This window comes from Quercus suber, unplaced genomic scaffold (assembly GCF_002906115.3).
Source record: "Quercus suber isolate HL8 unplaced genomic scaffold, Cork oak 2.0 scaffold_63, whole genome shotgun sequence".
NCBI lineage: Eukaryota > Viridiplantae > Streptophyta > Magnoliopsida > Fagales > Fagaceae > Quercus > Quercus suber.
Genome location: NW_027069528.1, coordinates 412,014 through 433,908, shown reverse-complemented (window position 1 = coordinate 433,908; position 21,895 = coordinate 412,014). Strand labels below are relative to the sequence as shown.

The following is a 21,895-nucleotide window of genomic DNA, read 5'->3' as shown; positions in this document are numbered from 1 at the left end:
TAAATTTTTAATTTTTAACAAATAAACGATATTTAAACACATTTTTAATGTCGGTAAAGTGGCGACGTAAATTGTAAATGAAGTACAAGTGTACAACCAGAAAGGGACTAGAATCTAATCTAAAACAGAACGTAGGACTGAGAAGGGCCCCAGAAACACATGGGTTTAAGGCATGAACCCAAAGCCTATTCGCTGCCCAATTTTGCAATTTGCAGTGTCCTGACTGCAATGGCGGATCCACTTGAGGACCGAGGGCCCCCCCAAAATTTTTGAAAAAATTTATAATTTTTTTATTTATAAATATCTTAAATAATTTGAAGATTCTTAAATAATCTTGTCATTTTGGCCCCCTCATCCCTGATAATATACCTATATAAAGTCTAAAAATAAATACAATTTTCATTTTAATAAAATACAATTCACAAATAATGACAACAAATTACAATAATTACACATTTAGCATCTTTAAAATGAATACAGGTATTTTAACAATTACCTCAACAAATAAAAAAAAAAAAAAATCTAATTTTCATCTCAATACATCTAGAGCTTACTTGTACACGGCAAAAAAATTGAATAGTCTAAAACATTGTCTCTCCCACACGGCCACACAGTTTCAACAGTCTTGTAGAACAAAAAAAATCTTTCTTACAGACTTACACAAGTTCTCTTCTTCTTCTCTCTCTCTCTCTCTCTCTCTCTCTCTCTCTCCGTTGAGGACTTGGGCTTTGCATTCTTCTTCTTTTTCTTCTTTTAGTTCTTTCTCTTTGCCTTCTGCAATTCAGTCCTTCTCGCCACTACACTGCCTTTGCCCTCTTCTTCTTCTTCTTCTTTTTTTTTTTTTTTTTTTTTTTTTTTTTTTTTCATCCCTTTGTTTAAAGGGTCCGGTTAATGTGTGCTATCCATTTTTGAAAATATTTTCTCAAGAATTGAAAAAGCTGTCAATACTTTTTCAATTCTTGAAATTTTTTTTCCAAAAATAAAATTATTGTGTGCCCACATTAGCAAAATCCTTGTTTAAAAGTAAAAGATTAGCAATAGTCTGTGGTCCTCCACTCAAATAATAAAAACAATTTATGCCCTAGTGGCTTATGTATTGTGGTCATACTAATATCTTTTTAATGCAATATTATTTAAGTGACTAATGTGTTGTTGTTGTCGTTTTTATTTATTTATTATTGTGTGGACGCAATTTGAGTCTCTAACTCAAAAGATAAATGAACTTAGGCCCAAAAAGCCTAATACAATAAATTTGTAGAGAGTGTGTTGAAAAACTGGGGTTTAATGAATCAAACTACAAGTAAAGTGAATTCAGATGACAAGAAAATGAAAATAGACTGGTTTATCTTAAATAAAATCGTCATCAGCACAGTCTGATGAGATCAGTTCTTATAAATTCCTCCCAAATTTGATTGCAAGTTCAATTCTTGATTGCTACAGTGTTTTGCTCTTAATTTTTCGATCCCCTCTCTCATTGCCTCCTTCCTATCTTATACTATGCATTCTCCTTCATCTTTGCCCTCCACGTGTAGATTAGATTGCTGGTGTTGATCCCTACCACATCAGCACCTTCCTGAAGTCTTTGGAGAGTAGTTGTAAGGCTGAAAACTACTGTTCAGGTATCACTTACTCATTAATACGATTAGAGAGTTAGTTGCAGAGTATTCAATGCGGTTGTAGCAGATTTCCCTTAGATATTTCCCACCTCCTAGTTGTCTTGTACGTTCATGGCGTATAACGTTATCAACAGAATTTCCTGGATGGTCACCCTAGATGATGAGACACTCTTTCTGACCCCTGTTTCGCTTAGCCAAGGAGATACTCCTCCTCGGCTTACTTTCCTTAGCATTCTCACCCGTAATTCACTCATGGGATTCTAAGTCTTACATATTCATTACTGTTTATCTATTTTCAGACCACATTGTGTCCTCAAACAAGACCCAAGGTCCCGCATATGTTTTTGGTCCCCTTATCCCTACATTTATTATAAATTAAACCCTAGTTAAACTAAAGTGTATTCAAGATATGCGTTTCTAAAATGGATAACAATATGCAAATAATTAAGGCATCATTTTTACTTTTACTATTATATTACACGTATTTAAAAATAGATAAGTAAATCTCTTTGATAGAAGGCTTCTTCTTTTTTCTTTTTTTAATTTCTCTAAAAACAAATCACGTTTCTTTATTTTGCACTTAGAGAATTAGAGATAGGGACGTGAATTTTTTTTTCTTGGAAGAAAAGACAATTTTGGTTTGTGTGGTTAGAATTTAGAAGTTAGAAATCTTTACTTGAATTTATTATCTATGAGAAATATTTGTTCATTTAATTATTATTATTATTATAATTACATCAACTTATATACGTAAGCATGCAGTGTGACAATTACTATTTAAATTATTTAAATTTTATTTTATTTTTATATGTATTCTTAATTTTTAAACTATTAGTATGCTTTAACTTTGTAATATCAAATTTATTTAACAAAAATTTCTTAATCTAAAATATTTAAAGAATATTACTTGTAGGGACTCAATTTGGATTGACCCTGAGTGATGGGTTTTCAGCCCAATAAGCCCAAACAATAAATTTATAGAGAGAGGGGTGAGAGGTTTAGGTGCTGGCCGTCGATCACCAAGCATGAACTTTCTCATAAAAAAGAAAAATGCTAAGAGTTCCTTTACCAATGGGGGGATGCTCCTCGGCCTGTGGCCGAGGAGGCCTTATTGTTCTCCCTTTTTCATTTTCTCTTTCCCCCCCCCCCTCTGTTTACCCGCATATGTTTTTGGTCCCCTTATCCCTACATTTATTATAAATTAAACCCTAGTTAAACTAAAGTGTATTCAAGATATGCGTTTCTAAAATGGATAACAATATGCAAATAATTAAGGCATCATTTTTACTTTTACTATTATATTACACGTATTTAAAAATAGATAAGTAAATCTCTTTGATAGAAGGCTTCTTCTTTTTTCTTTTTTTAATTTCTCTAAAAACAAATCACGTTTCTTTATTTTGCATTTAGAGAATTAGAGATAGGGACGTGAATTTTTTTTTCTTGGAAGAAAAGACAATTTTGGTTTGTGTGGTTAGAATTTAGAAGTTAGAAATCTTTACTTGAATTTATTATCTATGAGAAATATTTGTTCATTTAATTATTATTATTATTATAATTACATCAACTTATATACGTAAGCATGCAGTGTGACAATTACTATTTAAATTATTTAAATTTTATTTTATTTTTATATGTATTCTTAATTTTTAAACTATTAGTATGCTTTAACTTTGTAATATCAAATTTATTTAACAAAAATTTCTTAATCTAAAATATTTAAAGAATATTACTTGAGATCGATATGATTTAAAAGATAGAAATTGGCTTGATTAAAAGAAATTGAGTTGTGTAAAGACTAATTGTGTGTGTATATATATTTGATATTCATATGTGAAAATAATTTTTTATTTTATTTTATAATTCGATAGTCGAGGGAGGATAAGTTGAATCTTGAAAGTCTTTATTAGAAACATGAGAAAATGTCTGTTGAGTTATAAGATTGTTTGAATGATAAAATAACATATGTTAAATCATGTTATAACATACTTTATGTAAAAAATAATATATATATATATATATGAATTAGGATTAAGTTACACTTGGTGTAACTATTTATTAATAATTTAAAATAAATGTTTGTTGAGTTACAAAACTGTTGGAATGATAAAATAACATATGTTAAATCATGTTATAACAAACTTTATGTAAAAATAATATATTTGAATTTGGATTAAGTTACACATGGTGTAACTATTTATTAATAATTTAAAATTTTCACCATTGATTATAAATACTTATTATTCTTAACATTCATGTCAAATTTCATTAATAATATGCTATGTACTATTTGATTAATTTACTCATATTTTTAACCATACTTTTAAAATATAACAAACTTGAAACCTAATTTTTTTTTTTTTTTTTGCATGCGTGGAGGTATAAGAAAAAATATATAATCCATCGTTAGATTTGTAAATAAAAAAAATCAATTAAAATTTTTTTGTTAGTTTAATATTACAAAAAAATTTACACCTAGTATAAAATTATTGAATGGTTTCATATTTCAAAAAATTGCCCCTCCTATAACTTAAACTTAGCCCTATATATTTTTATAAATCATATTAATGAGTGTCCTTAAGGTAATTGTTAATAAATAATTAATCTTCAAAAAAATATTTATACCACTTTTATAAAAAAATAAAAATAAAAACTGTCAAATTTTTATTATTTTCTTTTTTTCATAAAAACTATGTTAAGATAATTTACTAAGAAATTTCTTTAGAACATCCAACAACATTGAGGCTTCCATATTTGTCCAGTACTGCACTGGTGTCTAGTGCCCTACATGATGTATTATTGCTTTTTCAAGAGGTTCGTGTTGGATGTGCTGTCAAAAAGTAGTACAGCAAATTAACGATGAAACCTTTTTCAGTTTTTGCTGTATATATTGGAGAATTATTTCTGAAGCTCATACAGGTTCGTGCAGGAGAATTATTATATTTTGCGGTGGAGGAAGTACAGCAAATTAACGGTGACACCTTTTTCAGTTTTTGCTGTATTTACTATTTATTGGAGAATTATTTCTGAAGCTCATACAGGTTCGTGCAGGAGAATTATTATATTTTGGGTTGGAGCTTGTGTTTAGTGGTACTGGCCATTGGGTATGTTGCGATGCAAATATTTTGGACTATGTATCAGAAAAAGAAAAAAGTTTTGGTTAAAATTTAAGATTGACCTTCTAAATTTCACATTTTATCCTTTCAGTCTTTTAAGTTTCAATTTTATTATTTCAGTTATTTATGTTTTAAATTTGGTCAATTTAGTCATCCATTACCTTTCTGTTAAGTCTGCCGTTTACTAAACCAAAACGACGACGCCGTTTTGGATGAATTTTTTTAATATTTTAATTTAATTTTACTTAAAAAAAGAAGAAGAAGAAGAAGGTGTGTTAATGGCAATTCAACAACAGCCTCCTTAATCTCCTGAATCTGTGCATCCAAACCACCAATATCTGCATACGATTCCGTAGGAGCTTTCTCAATTTCATCGCATAGGATCAACCTCATCTTGCAACAACCCCAGAACATAAAGCACCTTGTTATGCATTAATATTGCACAACCAGGCTCCAGCTGATCCTTATCCACAAAAGACAAAATCCCTACATATTATTCCGACCCCACCAACTACGAAACAATCATGTGGTTCTCATCTATGAGTTCTTCCAGATTTACAACACTCATAGGTGAACCTTTGAGATCATTGACTTTAGATTTGTCTTCCTCGGCTTTTTCCTCTTGGGGTTTGTGTCTTTCTTGGTTGCTCAATAACTCTTCCTTCATTAACAGATAGTCTTTGACACGCTCGAGCTTTAGGAGTTAGAGACGGCATTTTGTGTGTGGAGTAACGCCTGGAAGTCGAGAATCGGCATCTGGGCCTTTCTGTTTTCGTTGTTTGTGACCCACTCGAGCTGGTGGCGCCGCCGGCTCAAATTAAATTAAAATATTAAAAAAATTCATCCAAAACGGCGTGTTCTGGTTTAGTAAATGGCAGACTTAACAGAAAGATAACAAAAAACTAAATTGACAAAATTTGAAACATAAAATAACTGAAATAACAAAACTAAAACTTAGAGTACTGAAATGACAAAAGGTGAAACTTAAAGTACTGACTTAGAGGGTCATATTTGGATTTTAGCCAAAGGTTTTTGTGGGACATCGCAATCCAATCAACATCGATATTAGCTAGCCACTGGACACAAGTCAGACCCTATATTTTGAACCGTATATCAGGAAAAGAAAAAAAAAGGCAAAAATGCAAAACTGACCTTCTAACTTTCAGTCTTTTTCATTTCAGTTTTTTAACTTTCAATTTTGTCATTTCAGTTCTCTAACTTTCAATTGTTGTCAATTCGATACTCTGTTAGATTTAAGTTACTTACTACCGTTAAGTTTGGGTTTTTTCTTTTTTTCTTTTTTATTTTTTTTTATTTTTGTAATTAAAAAAAAATTAAGAAAACTGTTATTAAAAAACTCATTTTCTCTCTTGTCGGACACTCTGGTTTTCTCATTCTCTATCTCTCTCTTTCTCGCAATGCCGTGGTGCAAGGCTTCACTGCCACCGGCGGCCTCCACCCATAGCCTCCAGTCTGCCCTCTAAAAAAAATATTTAGAAAGACCCTCTGAATCGACCCTCTAAATCCAAAACTAATCGGACCTGACTCCAAATCCCCCTCCTCCGTCGCCCCGGTCCCCTGTGGCCGAAGCCCGAGTCCATTTCCCCAATTCGGAAGACGCGATCGAAGTGTTCGTCGATGGGTTCTCCGTGAAAGTCCCAAAGGGCATGACGATCCTTCAAGCCTGCAAAATCGCCGACGTCGATATCCATTGATTCTACTACCACAGTCACCTCTCCATTGCTGGAAACTGCAGCATGTGCCTCATCGAGGTCAAGAAAACGCCCAAACTCGTCGCCTCTTGTGCCATGCCCGCTCTTCCCGGTTTGTTTTCTCTCTCTCTTTCTTCTCGCTCTTCTTGCCACTGCTGACCCAGACAGACTCTCCCTTCTTCCCCCAAAATTCTCAGTTTAGGGCTGTGGTCAGTACTACCTAGATTGTGAAGGAGATGATCATGGGATTTTGGGTATGAAGTTTGGGTTTGAGATTATGGGGGAGAGGGTGTGAGATTATTTTCTTTGCTTTTAGATTTTGGTGGAGAGGGGGTATGAGACTTTGGGTTTCAGATTTTGGTGGAGTGAGTGACAAAGAGAGAGAGATGGAAAAGTGGAGGCCGGCGGTGGCAAGGAGGTTGTGGGTGGAGGCCGGCGGCGGCGGTGAGGCCTTGCACCACGGCACTGTGAGACAGAGAGATAAAGAATGAGAAAGCGGGAGAAAGTCCGGCGAGAGAGAAAATGTGAAAAAAAAAAAAATTTAATTAACAGTTTTCTTAATTTTTTTTAACTACCAAAAAAAAAAAAGAGCCAAAACGACGCCGTTTTGGCTCAGTTAACAGCAGTAGATAACTGAGATTTAACAGAGTACTGAATTGACAACAATTGAAAGTTAGAGGATTAAAATAACAAAACTGAAAGTTAGAGGACTGAAATGAAAAATGCTGAAAGTTAGAGGGTCAGTTTTGAATTTTTGCCAAAAAAAAATTATAGGACATCGCAATCCTGTCATCATCGATATCAGCAGTGTGGAATTCGTGGACAATGTTTTGGTGAGCCCATATCAGGATTGACCATTCATGTTCTCCGTCCTAGTTGCAAGAATGTATGATGTATGCAAGGGCGGATCTATAGCATGCCCCCACACCCCCCCCCCCCCCCAAAATTTTAAAAAAGAGTTTAAAAGATGATAAGTTCCCCTAAAATATTATCTTGCGAATATACATATTTGAAAGTTGTTAATTTTATATACAATATATTTATAAATTATGACCTACTCTAGTATCAAAAATTAAAATATTAATGTTTATATTTGTGTATGTACGTTTATGTATGTGTACAATAGTTTATCTTGACTCGAAACTATTATATATTAATACCAAAATTTGGCCCCCACAAACAAAAAATCCTAGCTCCGCCCCTAGATGTATGATCTCATACGTCTGCCCATGAAAGATTTTCTCTCAAGGTGCTTTCAGATCAATAATTTACTAAATTGAATTTTGAAATTTTAAAATTAAAGTCCATTTTTTATTTTGAATATTTATGTTTTAAAATTTTTAGTTTTGACCCTTCATTTTTAGTTCTATTTCCATATTAGTCATGCCGTCAATTTTTATTAATATTCTGAGAGTTTCCTTTAATGTTTAACTATTTCATGAAAAATTTGCTCTAAAATACTATAGAATTAAGAATTTTCATTATTATTGAATGAAATGATATTATAATCTTATAGACAATCTTATTATTAACGAAAATAAACAGAAACAATACGAAAAATACTAATAGAATCAAAAGTGAATGTTCAAAATGAAAACAATATCATAGGGGTGAAATGTGTATTTTATTAAATTCAAAACTGAAGTTCATTTTTATTATTTTGGTTGAAGTTATTTACAAATCAACTATATTTGCATGCCCAGACATGTTAGATGTTTAGTGATGTGGTTGGATAATGGTTAATTTTTCAGTAAAGGTTCGTGGACTTTCTTCTTTAAAAAGAAATAAAGAAATAAAAAAAAAATAAAAAACATACATTTGCATGCACACCTGGTCACTTTCCTTTTACTGGGTTTTTCAATTGGGTTGCTTGAGCCCCAAGTGAATAATTACTTTGGGGCTTTATGTGCTTCTCAATGTGATTCTGGGCACCTATTTGATTCGGCCTGTCATAATGGAACTTAAATGCTAATTTGGCAGGCCCGGCTATTGAGTTTGGGCTGGAATGGTGAACAATTACAATTTTTTGTTTAAATTGACAAAAGATAGCATGTGAAGAAAATGAATAATGTGAGAAAAAGCGAATTTCTAAAAAAACCTTCTTCCCTGAAAGATTACCCATAAAAAATGGCTGAATACAACATTTCCATGCATCATGTCGAATTCATATTTAAGGGCTTATCTTAGTATTTTCACAAGATCATGCACTTTCATGCATAATAACAATGTTCATGCAATTTTAGGATTAGGAATATATTTATGCCTGAAATATGATAATTCTTCATTTCGTAGTGTTTTTAGAATTACATTTCTTTTTATGTTTACGTCAATTCCAATTTTTTAAATCCTTTGTTATGTATCAACAGGTAATTTGTGCGTTAAATGAGTAAATTATTTTTATTGGTGATAGACCAATTTTTGGACCAAACAAGCAGTACCTATACATTCCCACTCGGTAACTTACTATCTAAATAGACTAAATTTAGTTTGACGACATATATAGATTTTATCCATGTAATTTTATTAAATTATAACAAAGAAATTGAGTTTTGTGCTTTTATTTTTCTTTATATTTGTAACAATTCAAGAAAAAACCCTAATCATATCTGCGTTTAGACGTAAGAATGACAATTTAAACTTGCACTCGCGAGTACCTGCCTCACTTGTCCATAATGGACAGGTTTTACCTGCCTTGCATAACAAATAGGGCAAGGATGGGGATTAATATTTTTCCCTAAATCCGCCCCACACCCTCCCAATTTATATTTAAATAATTAAATAATATTTTTATAGGCTTTTTTTATAAGACATACATATGTAATTTTAGCCTTCTAACTTCAAATTTATGATGTTTATTTTATATTGAATTTATAATTTCACATCTTAATAATTACATTGTTTATATATTTTTAATTGTTGTATTGCTATGTTTGGATTGTTTTTGTACTTTTTATTACTTGAATTGTTGTATTGTTATACTTTGAGAAAGTTTTGTAATGTTAGAACTTTTTTTTTTTTAATGTATTATGTGTTTTAATTTAATACATTCAAAGTAAACTTTTAATAAATTATATATATGTGGGTACCCGATAGAACGAGGTAGGGTAAAAAACCCGCCTCGAAGAGAAAGTGGGGCGGGGCAAGAAATTGAAAACCCACCCCGTTGCCATTCCTACTTAGATGTGGTAAATAGACAAGTCGAGTCGAGTTAATTGAATTGCGGGTCAAAACTAGTTCGGGTAATTAAAAAAATTGGCCATTTTAAGCAGGTTAGAAACATGTCAGATCAATCGGATTACGAGTCGAGTTAGATTATAATGCCCCAATTTAATTAATTATGTCTTGCGTGAGTATGTGATGAGTCCTACATCGAACATATAGTACATTGAATTGAACTTTATTAACAATTACAATAGACCTCAATTGTGACTTGTCCTATTAGGAATAACAAAGATGTCACTAGCGCTTTTCATTGGGTTGAAAATTAATTTTTTAGACCCTAAAAATTGCAAAATGCAAGCAGTACAAAGAAAATTATAATTTCATATTTCAATAAAAAAAATAATCTTTCAAAAAAATAAATAAATGGTCTCCAACTCTTTTTTAAAATATATAAAGTTAAAGAACCAATTATGAATTTAAGAGTTTGAATTTAACGAACACAAGATTTAACCATTTCATATTTTCGTTCATCATCACCATAAGCCACTCCAGACAACCAGTGCAGTGAGCTTAATTTCACAAGCTCAAATAATTCAAATGTTGTAGAAAAACCGAGATACTCTAATTTCCATCATTCATCGCTATGCAACCAAGTCCAAGTAGAAAACCAATATAGTTCCACTCCTTGCAACCCTTTTTAATTTCTTGGGTACAAGTTTCTAACTCGTTGCAAGTAATAATACACAACTCATAATGTAGTTATATATTTATATATATATTGAAATCCTAAGATTTCCTAAAACTATTATACTTGGCCAATTTCATCTTCATAATACCTAATCAACGGTGAACATAAAGCAAATACAAGGAGAAAATGTACAATTGCTCATCTACCTTGACATGCATTATCTTCATCAAAAACCATAGTTGCATCTTCACTGTTGTTCATTTCATTCAGATCTCTGCCAAAGTCTCCAAAGTAGTTTGATCCTCTCCACCTTGATAGAGTGAGGACTCAGAAGAATCAAATAACTCATTCTGTACAGAATCTACATTCTCATTTGTTGTCAGTGATGCTGAGCCTTTCTCGGATTTTCTATCAATTGTATTTTCATTCTCATTGGTCATTTTAGTAGGGCTTTCCTGAGATACAGCAGATGCATCAAGCTTCAAAGCCCCCTTTCGTTCTGCAGCAGACTCAGATTCACTTAATACTGCCATTTCCCTATTGCTGGCACCTAAATTATCAGCCATAGGAAGCCTCAAATTGAAATCTGAATGCTCATTTTCAGCCTCAGGGCTATTATCTTTCTCCTTTGAAACAGCTTTCAAGTATGATTGCCTTCCATTATAAGTTATATCAATATCATGAATCGGATTTGGCAATGTATCTGTTCCATTCAAAGATTCACCAGTTTTCATCAGCATCAATGTTGAATCACTGTGCATTTGTGTTTTGGTATTTGCCTCTCTTGAATTTGAGCCAACATCTGAATTGGCCAAATCAAATACATAACTGCTTTCTTCACCACGAGCAGCATTTCCAGAAGCACCACTCTTTACTTTTATACTATTACTCTCCTCAGGTCCTGAATTTTTTATATTGACCACAACCCCTAGGGTGCTATTTGTTTCATTATCCTGCTCTACTTCAATCTTTTCAGCATTCTCTACTTCTTGTTCCTTCACATTTCTCAAGTGCCCAATTTTAAATCCAGTGCTTATAGATTGGGTGTTCTGAACCACAGCACTGGAGGCATCATCACCTTTGTAATTTTCCTCTCTTGCCTCCTGGGTATTCCTTTCACCTTCAATTTGGGCTTGATCTTCAGAAAAGCTCACATCCTCAGCTAGATTTCCCTTCCCTTCACTCTCTAGCGCTTCATCTCCCTCTTCCGTTTCCCTGTCCTCTTCAGTGATTAAATCCTCGACTTCCTCAGAATCTTCTTCTTCGACTCTCTCTTGATCATGTCCATCTATTTCATCATCTCCGCCACCTCTACTTTCATCCTCACTTTCTTCGCGTTTACTATCTTCAATCTCTTGTTCCAATTCTTCTTTTCTTTCAGTTTCAAAAGCCGTTTCCTCTACTTGAGGATGCAGATCCTTCCTCCCAAGTTTTATGATTTCATACCCACCCTGCATTTTTTCAGATATCGTTCCAGAGCTCTTTTCATATGCCTTCTTTGTTTCATGGGAGTGTCTGACTTGGTAAAGCAACCAGATGCAAATGGCAAGCAAAAGACATATCTGTATTGCATGCTTCACCTTGAAGCCTTTTGACCTCTGATTTCTACTAGGTGATTGTTTCAACATAGTTGATTCTTGAAAATATGTCTATCAAATATCAGCAGCAAGTGGGGAGCCCAATCTGCATGACTGGGAAGGCCAAATTATAAGAAAATAAGCAGAAAAGAAGTTAACCACTCTAAAGAGGCAAAGTCCATAAAATAATGAAGACTAAATTTCAACTTGATTGAAACCAAACTAAAGACATCAAAAAGAATCAATGTCACATGGAAACTAATATTACCCATCCTACCAAATATCAGTAGTGAGTGGAGAACCCAATTGTATAACTGGGATTAAAAAAATATATTACAAAAGGCAAAACCTATATTATAAAAAAGCACAATTTCAACTTGATTCAAGCAAACTAAAGACACCAGAAAGAATCAATGGCGAAAAAAAAAAAAAGCCTAATATAACTTGTCCTACATTAAGTTGCTTGGAGAGTTAAAAAAAAGGGGAAGAAAGTAAAATTAGGACTCATTCCTTTTCCAAGTCTGTTGGCAACTATGCTAGTATCCTTGGTCATACAACTACAATTAATAGTGCTACCAGTACCACCAACATGACTTAAAACGGATTGAATTTAGGACTTCTATTGTTTTGGTCTCAACAAACTAACCGAAACTTTTTCAGGTATTAAGCTCAATATAGAGGATGTATTTGTTCTTTCTGGTCACTGCTTGTTAAAATATCTGAGGTTAAACAACTGAAGAAATTGGTTAACTAAATTAACTACCAAAATGCAAAAGAAATGGATAACAAAGTAGGAAAAACACATCTTTGGGTATCGAAGCAATAACACGTTGCACTACGCGAGTAAACACGCACTCTTAAGTGGATAGCAGTACATAGGAACATTTGTAAAATTCGTACTCCCAACAGTTAAATATAGTTTAAAATCCCCTTCTTCCCCGAGTTGGAATAAAATATTCAATTAAACTAAGTAGTTTACTTGCACAATATTATTACTTCTAACATAACTTTCTCCATTTGCTGAACTATGCAAGACATGCTATAAGCAACTGAAGAATTTGGATTTCAGCTAACAGCAATTAAATTCTTCTTCTTTATTTCTTTTGCTCCATAAGGCATAAACAGCTCTAAAATTGGTGGGCACAAGTCAAAATTGCATCTTTAACTAAATAATGGAATCAACCCAGTAGTTTAAATTAGATAACAAAAACAAGGGAAATGAGCCCTTTGACAGATACCCACATGCCCAATCAAAGACCAGAACTCATTACAAATGGGAGAGGCTAGGCCTAGCTCTCTTCTTACCCCAACTTCAAAACAAGTGGAAATTCATCTCCGACAAGTTGAAAAGTAAACAAAGAAATTGAGATTTCAATATGCTCACGCATTATACCGCAGTAAACCAAATTGATTTGCCACCAGAAGAAAAGAAGAAAAAAAAAATCATCTTGAAAAAAGCAAACATGTGAATGAAATAGATAGAAAGAAAGAAAAGACAAAGTGGGAGAAAGGTACCTGTTGAGTTGGTAATAGAAAACATGAAATTTGGAAAAGGATGTTTGAGGCTTCTAGTGGCTTTACATACTTGTATATATGATGAGTATGAAAAGCTTCCTACAAGAAGGTTTCTTCCCCCGAACCCAAAAGTAGTTTACAGAGAGAGGAGACTATTTGAGTGGCTAAGGGGTGTGAAGCGTATGTCCCCCCATGAGCAAAGCAACTCCATAAAGCCACTCAGAGAGAGAGAGAGAGAGAGAGAGAGAGGCTCTGTAATAGGGAGGTGTGCATTTAATCAACTTGTCATCAGTTTGGTGGCCCGGGTAAACGACTTCGTTTCAAGGGAAGTGATGGTACTTGGACCTAAATAAGTGTCGGTTTGAGTTGAATAATGCTGCAATATAATAATTTTCACAACAATTTAGTTGGTATGTTCTTTTTTAGGAAACAAAATACATATCAATAACAACTTGTTGTATCAACACGTGGAAAATTTTGTGGCTCCAGACCTTTTTTTTTTTAACTTTAGGATTAAGCTTGGAAACATATTTGAAATTCAGTCATTATGTTCTCTAATTGATTTCAAAAATCTGAGTGCATTAAATGTAGATATCCTTAGAAAATAAATCATTATTAGTGTTTTATTTTGCAACAATTTATTTGAATTAAATTTTGAAACTTAGATGGCGTTTGGTATGTGAAAATTCACATTACCTTAGTGTGTGATATTTTGCAATGTGAATATCTTAGAATGTAACTATTCATTTGTTTAGTTTATTCATAAGATTCTTGAATAAATTATTTATTTTTCCCATACTATCCTTAGATTTATAAATCCAATATCAATTTTTTAAATCTTCCCCCAAATAAACAATGACAAACAAAATATAAACAATAAATTATGACAAATTCATTAAAACTATAATCTAACATTTCAAAATGACATATATATTACAAAAATAACTATTCAAATTATTGTTCTTTACGGAAATCATAACATCATGTTTTGTTAATAAAAATAAGCATTTTATTTTATTTTAGCGTCTAACCAATCTTGTGGGGACGTAAAGCTGTTCCCCAAGGAGTTCTACACGGATTCTCACTCAAACTATTTATACAACATACCTATAAGCAAACAAAAAGAGGAAAACACTCCACAATGAGAAACTCAAGCAATTGATTTATCTAAACTCGTGTATTACAACTTTAAGTAAGATGTTACAATAGATAACTCTCACGTTCCCGTGGTGTTATCTTTTCTCTCTCTCTCTCTGTTTGATTGGTTTTCTTTTTGTTCCTTCATCTCCCTTTTTTCTAGATCCTCTTTCTTTTACCTCTCTTCCCCCTTTTATAGATTCAATCTCTATTCTTATCACTACAGCTGTCTTGTTGCATGCCAGGGCCTCAAGGATATTTTTATCAACCTTATCGGATTCCTCCCTTCCTTTGTCTTGGAATTATGACTTTTGGGAATTGTTTGTACTGTTCAAGATGTCTCACCTGTATTTAATGCAGCAGAGGTGAGGTAAGAGCCTCGTCATTAATGCAGAGGTAAAGATCTTCAACTTTCTTGCATGTTCCGAAACTTTCCCGTGGTTCCAAGAATATCCTAGAAATCACACGTGGATCACCCGTGCACCGCACCTCGGGTAAGGTGGCACCTTATTATCTCCACGAGAACTAATCTTTTGTGTGACTCATTTTCTCTGTGGTACTTGAGATGACCCAGCTTTCCTCCTTTCAGGGTTTATTATCCATTGGGTCTTCCTTTCAAAACATAGGCCAAACCCAATTCTTTCCCATGGCCCAAATGCTTCTTGGGCTTGTTTGTCCAAGAGGTGACTTGTAAGGTTGAATTTAATCAACCATCTTGTTGGCTTTATTCCATGCCAATTTGCTTGTATTTCAGCACATAGAAACCCTGTATTTAGGTGGGATTCATGTAAGGGTAATGAGTAAGAGAGTGTGAAGAAATGCTCAAGATTGTGCAATGATGCAGGGTTTCGCAGCTGGGACTCACGGGTGACTCGCTATTGGCAAGCTGCCAAATGCAGCACACGAGTGAAGCGTGCGAGAAGATGAACAGTCGTGCTAGCAAGAGCACTACATGACAAAAAGTCCAGCCTGGCCGTTCTGTTATCTCGCGGCTTATACTTGCGACTCAGCCAAGTCACGAGACCAAGCCGTCAACCAGCTCTATTTTGAAAAACCTGACTCTTCGCATTCCTATCTCACCCTAGTATAAATACCCCTCATGCCCACGAAATGTAGACAGCTTCTAAAGAGAATTTTGATAGAGACACCCTAAAAAAAAAAACAAGATTGCCTCATCCACAATTTTCACAAAGAAATTATTCAAATTCCTCTACTCTCACCCTCTCCACTGATACATTCTTGAGAGGTTCTTGACCAAATCATTTTCTCACCATACCAACATCTATGAGAAGGTCTTTTGGTGCTAAGGGAAGCAGTTTGGAATGGTCAATGGTTATTGGTTGATGCTATAGTTTATAGCGGAATTTGGCAAGTTAGAAAAGACAAAAGTTCGGCGTAACCTTGTTGGAGCAAGAAGCTTGGAAGGCTTAGGTGCCTGGGTAAATTAGGCTTAGAGGGTCTATTGCTGTTCATGTATCCCAACTATATTTTCTAGTAGATTATTGACCACTTGGAGGGTGGTGGAGAGGTTTTACGCCGAGGGTTTCGGTTTCCTTTTCGATAATACATCGTCGTGTTGTCTTTGTGTTTGCATCTCTCTTCCCTTAATCTTTATCGTTTAATTTCTGTTGTGGATGTGATATTAGTTGATTTAAATTGTTTATCAATTTTGATATAAGCTTGTTATCATTTTTTGCACATACATTGTTTGATATAAAGTTTGAATTGGTATTTTGTTGTTTGGGGGTCTAAACGTTCATAATATTTTCAACGCTATTTGAACTTTCATGACTGTTCCACTCCCCATAAATCCCAAATAGGAGACATAAATATATATTTTATTTTATTTTGGCATTTATGTTGTTGTGGCGTGAAGAGATAAAGATAAAGAAATACATATGTCAATTTATAATTGAGAATCTGGACACCCACTTGTTTCAAAGGAAATCTACATTCCTACAAGAAGGAGATTGAGTGGGAATCTAAATACCTTTGGCATCTGATTCCATGTGTGATTTGCAATCAAACGTAAGAATTTTCCCACATTTCCGAAGATCCTAGAACATTACTCTGGACCAAACGCTACATTCATATAATGCACCTAAGATAATATACTTTAGTTTACTCTTCTTCTTTTTTTTTTTTTTTTTTGGGTAATAAAAATACTTAAGTTTTACTCTTAACTTTAATGTTTAATTCATTGAAAAACTATACTTATAAGTGCTTTTAAGTCGTAATACTTGTTTCTTCAATGTAAAAAAACTTGGCTAGTGTATTTTAGGTTTATCAATTAAATTCAACCACATTATTATATTTGTACGGCACCCCGCACTCGGGCCCATTTGGGCCTAGGACTTTGGTGTGGATGTATGGCCCATAAACCCGGCCTCTTTCTACCCAGCAGCCCATCCTAAAGCCACACAAGCGGCGGATCCAAACTTTGCCACTTCATCATTGTTCGGCAATACTTTCCCGAGCAGTGATGAAAGACCAACGTTCAAACACCCCGTGTACATATTCGATAGTGCCTCCGAAGGCGCCGCTACCGAGAATACCTGCAGGAGGGGGGAACCAAGTTCCAAGGCCACTCACACCACTCCTCACTCTCACCTAACCACCCACTTATGATCGACAACATTGGACCGCCTGTTACACTAAACCTAAAGATAATCATAGCCTCTCCAACAAATTCGAGCTATAAATATGAGGAACACAGGAACATAAAGGGGGTTGTTGAAAGTTCACAAAGAGAAAGATAAAAAGAGTGAGGGAGCAAGAGAGAGAGAGGGAGGGAGGACAAAGAGAAGAGTGATCCAGGCAGTGAAAAAGAGAAAAGTGATTTCATTGAGTCCTAGTGCTGAGAATGACCCAGTGTAGGAAATCCAAACCCACTATACAAATAAGTTGTCGGCCCCAGTGAGTCCCAGCTCAGTGGTCTCGCTTACGGTGCACACAATATTGACTAATGTAGAAAAAATTTCGATGCCTTTTTTAAGGATAATTAAATTCAACCATATGGTTCATTGGTCAATGCATTTACATGGTTAATTTTAATTGGAAAACATAAGGTACAACACTTAAGAAATTGTTCCTAAATTTTAATCATTCAAATTTCTAGCTCTTTAGATTATAAAACTATTTACAATAAAAATGCTACTAAAATATTTTCCTTATTTATAATAATTCATTTTTTAAGAAAGTTGTAAGAACCAGATTTGAGTCTTTAACCCAAAAGGTGGATGGACTTAGGTCTAAAAAGCTCAAAATAATGAATTTGTAGAGAGTGGGTTAGAAAAACTGGGTTAGAATGAGTTGAACAACAAATAAGGTGGATTCGAATGACAAGAAAAATAAGATAGACGAGTTTTAACTACAGAAAACCGTCCTCGACAAGGTCTGAGGAGATCAATTCTTATATATTACTCCTAAGTTTGATTACAAGTTTGGTTTTTTGTTGCTACAGTGTTTCTTTCTTGATTTCTCGATCTCCTTCTCCCATTGCCTCTTCCTTCTTTTATACTCTCTTCTCCTTTCATCTCTGTCCTCTACGTGCATGCCAAATGGTTAGTGTTGATACTTGTCCCATTAGCACCTTCCATAAGTCTTCATGTAGTAACCGTAAGACTAATAACCACTGTTCAAGTATCACTTACACATTAATGCGACTAGAAAGTTAGTTGCAGTGCATTTAATGCGGTGGTAATAGCTTTTTCCTTATATATTTTAGGACTTTCCCCTATCCTATGTTTCTGCCATGCCTATCCATACAAACAGAATTTCTTGAAATATTCCCCTAAACTGCAGACCATCTCTTCTAACCTCGGCATTGATTAGCCGAAGAGGCATTCATTTTCGGCCTACCCTTTTGGGCCATTATGACCAAAACTAACTTTTTCATTTACTAACACGGACTCTTTTAATAATGTTTACTTCTCTTCGAACGACCCCTCATCCTCAAATTGGGCATCAGGCCCAATATCTACATAAATAATGAGCTCCTGGCCCAATACCCCTACAAAAGTAATTAATTATTTATAATAATTCTATTAGTAAAAGTATACAACTTTTTGGTGTCACTTTTTAAATGGTCCAAAATACCCTTACATTAATAAATGTTAGGCCACATTTAAAATTTAAAACCAATTATCCATATTCCTCACTTTTTGACACCGGAACAACTACCTGGAACCCCCCATATTTTGATTTTTTTTTTTAAAAAATTTTAAAACCAATATTTTTCTGATTAAAATATTATTATATTTTAGGCTATTTTAGATATAGAATAAATCTAAATAATTGCTTATATAAAACACGTGAGAAGAAACTAGTATCCTAGTATATATTTATTACCTTCAATTTATAAATTTTTAATGGCAATAGTTTATTATTATTTTGTAGTATCTTTATTTTCCTTGAACTTAAGTTAATTGTTCTGTTTTAAAAATCGGAAAAAAGTAACGAATGCCTTAAGAACATTGATTTAGGTGATATTTTCCCAAAAAATATATTAATGGAAAAAATAATTTTTTATTAAAGTGATATCAAAATTTTCAAAAAATAGTTTATTAATAAATACTTTCTAAGGGTACCTGTTAACCGTATATTTTAAAAATATATAGAAAAAAAATTATAAGAAAAATATATCGATCTTTATAGTTTTTACCCCTAAGCTTTTTTTTTTAAAATAATTATATTTCGCCTCTCTCTTTCCCCCCTCTTCAAGATGGTCATCCCACCTTTATAATATTGTGCACAATAAGGGCAGGCTTGTTGATTAGGTTTTTACTCGTCAATTTGATTATCTGATTTTTGTTCAAAATTTTGTTTTGGCAATAAATTAGTGGTGTTTAGTATTTTGTCATCTACTTGAGCAAAATGGTGCAATCAAACCTAGGTTGAACCTATTCAACTATGATCAAAGTCAATAAAATGAAGGTTTCAATTGTAAATTAATGAATTCTTTAATCTTATTTGCGATTGAAGTAAATAGACACATAGTTATCTGAGTTTTTTAAAGTCCCAAGTATAAGTGAGGAGTTTGTGTCTTAGTAAAAACTGAATCACACACCAATAAGAAGAAAGTGTTTTTAGTTATTGGACTTAAGTGTCTAACGAGAAGAAATCGGTTGAACAGAAGGGTAAGAGAGAAAAATTATGATTAATCCAAAAATTAAACTACAAACTTAACAATTCGAGACAAAGAGTAATTTCTCAAAGTAAAATTAATAGCTAGGGACTTCAAAATTTTCAAAATCTTGAATGCTAAAAGAAATTGCTAAACTTTCAATTTTATCCTAATTATCCTAAGCTATTTTGCCCTAATTCTTTCCTTAGAAGTTACAAGCATCGAATCTAAATTTCATGTTAAACACATAGAGGCGTAGCTGGTGCCTGTGTTGTACTCTGATCCAAAATATGTAATGAGGAATAGATTCTATATTCAATGGATGCATCCTTGTCGGCTGCTCTAAATTCTTTATTTATGCCTTTCGTTATATTTCTCTATAAGAAGTCGTTGTCTCGAAACGACCTTTTAGGGGGAAGCCATTCATGGTTACTCACTTTTCGCCTGCAAAGACCATATGGGCCCCCGGAGGAGGGAAATTAGTAATTACAAATAATTTTTCTGTCGAGTGAATTTAATGGTTAAAATGCCATTAATATTTATGAAGTATGGATTAATGTTAGCCAAGTTTAAAACTTTTTAAAATTGACTAATTTGATTTCTAATTACTTAGAGGGAGAAAAAAATGAGAAATGATTTAGAAACCAAATCAATCAGTTTTGAAAATTTTAAACATGATTGACATTTGCTCAAACCTCAATAGGTTTTTTTATTATTATTTATTCTTCATGTTTAAGTACTTAATACTAAACAGTAGTATTCTTGCTACGTAATTAGGGGGAAAAAAGTTGTAGTAGTGTAATTATATATATATATATATATATTATTAAGTTAGTCGTCTATTCGTGATTGGGTTTTTCATCGTGAAGTTAAAAATGAAAGCATGCTATTTTTTTCCTTCTTATTAATAAAGAAAAATTCTAAATATTTTTAAAAAAATTATGAAAAATAAAAAAAATAATTAATATTTTGATAATTTTTTTATTTTTCATAAAAATGTTATCAAAATTTTTTTAAAATAAATTATTAATTAATACTTTAGGGCACGACTGGTAAATAAATATGTTTATTCATAAAATAAATAGTTAACAGTTTACAAAAACTCACAAAGAGAGAAGAGGTAAATATGAGATCATGGGTATGTGTTCTGTAGTTTATCTCTTCGAGGTGGCTGTCTAATGCACAGGCTTTATGATGCACATATCTTGTAAGATACGAAAACAAAACTGTCTGACCGACTGCAACTTTGATACACCTCACATCTTTTTCTCATTTAATATTCCCATGTCACCATTCAGCAAAAAAAAAAAATATATATATATATATATATCCCCATGTCACCACTGTTCAAAACTAAAATCCTCAGGAGAGGAGAAAAGAAAATCACAATTATGAAAGAAAAACTGTCCAGACAGCTGCCTTGATTTGCTAAGCTTTATTAGTAATTAATACCAGACAGCCTTACCATTTGTTTTTGGTAATATTTCTTTTATCGTTTTTAGTTTTCTAGAAGATTTAATTTTTGCACAAAAATTATGACATCACTTTGATTTATTGCTTAAATTGCTAAGACTTTAGGTTTGGATAGGTTGATTGATATATCATGGGTCTGTGTGTGTGGTTTTGTGTGTTGAACTGGTGCTAGAGGTTGAGAGAAAAAGAGAGGAAAAAAATGACTATTAGAAAGTCCAAGAAAATGTAATGAATCATGCCAAGCTTGAAAAAAAGTAACGGTTGGAAAGGAATAATAAAAAAAGATTAAAAAAAATATTTTAATAAAAATAGAGTTTAGAATGTTGAAAATATTGTAAAATAGTATGGTATAATGATAAAATAACTTTTTAAAATGATAAAATAAAATATATTTAAAATTTCTCAATGTTAATACTCTAATACTAGACAGCCTTGCCTTTTTTTATTTTTGTAATATTTCTTTTCAGGTTTTCTCTTTTCTAGAAAAATTGAATTTTTGCACAAAAATTACGACATCACTTTTGGGTAATGCTTCCCAATCTTTACTGCAAGCAAATGGCTACTATTAACATAATTTTTGGTAAAACCAATCAAACCATGCCTCACGTCAGCAAAGCAAACTGTGAAAAGTAAAAAATATTGCGTTTCTGTCGTTCTTATCCACACTGTTTTTTTCCTTCCATTTCCATTTCCTTTGCTCGGTTAATTGGCTAGCTCGTGTGTAAATTAAGAAGAACTCTTAAATCTTAATTACACTGGATATAAATATAATCA

At 33.0% G+C, this 21,895-nt stretch overlaps 1 protein-coding gene across 1 annotated transcript; it reads right to left on the bottom strand.

Annotated features, from left to right (window-relative positions):
- Nucleotides 1-10,206: 10,206 nt before the first annotated feature.
- Nucleotides 10,207-13,669, bottom strand: LOC112003423 (uncharacterized). The gene is made up of 2 exons (XM_024035610.2): nucleotides 13,387-13,669; nucleotides 10,207-11,985 (listed from the first exon to the last, which is right to left on the bottom strand). Exon 2 carries the CDS (start codon nucleotides 11,920-11,922, stop codon nucleotides 10,561-10,563), a length of 1,362 nt encoding a protein of 453 aa, XP_023891378.2. The 5' UTR covers nucleotides 11,923-11,985; nucleotides 13,387-13,669; the 3' UTR covers nucleotides 10,207-10,560.
- Between the last annotated feature and the right edge of the window lie 8,226 nt (nucleotides 13,670-21,895).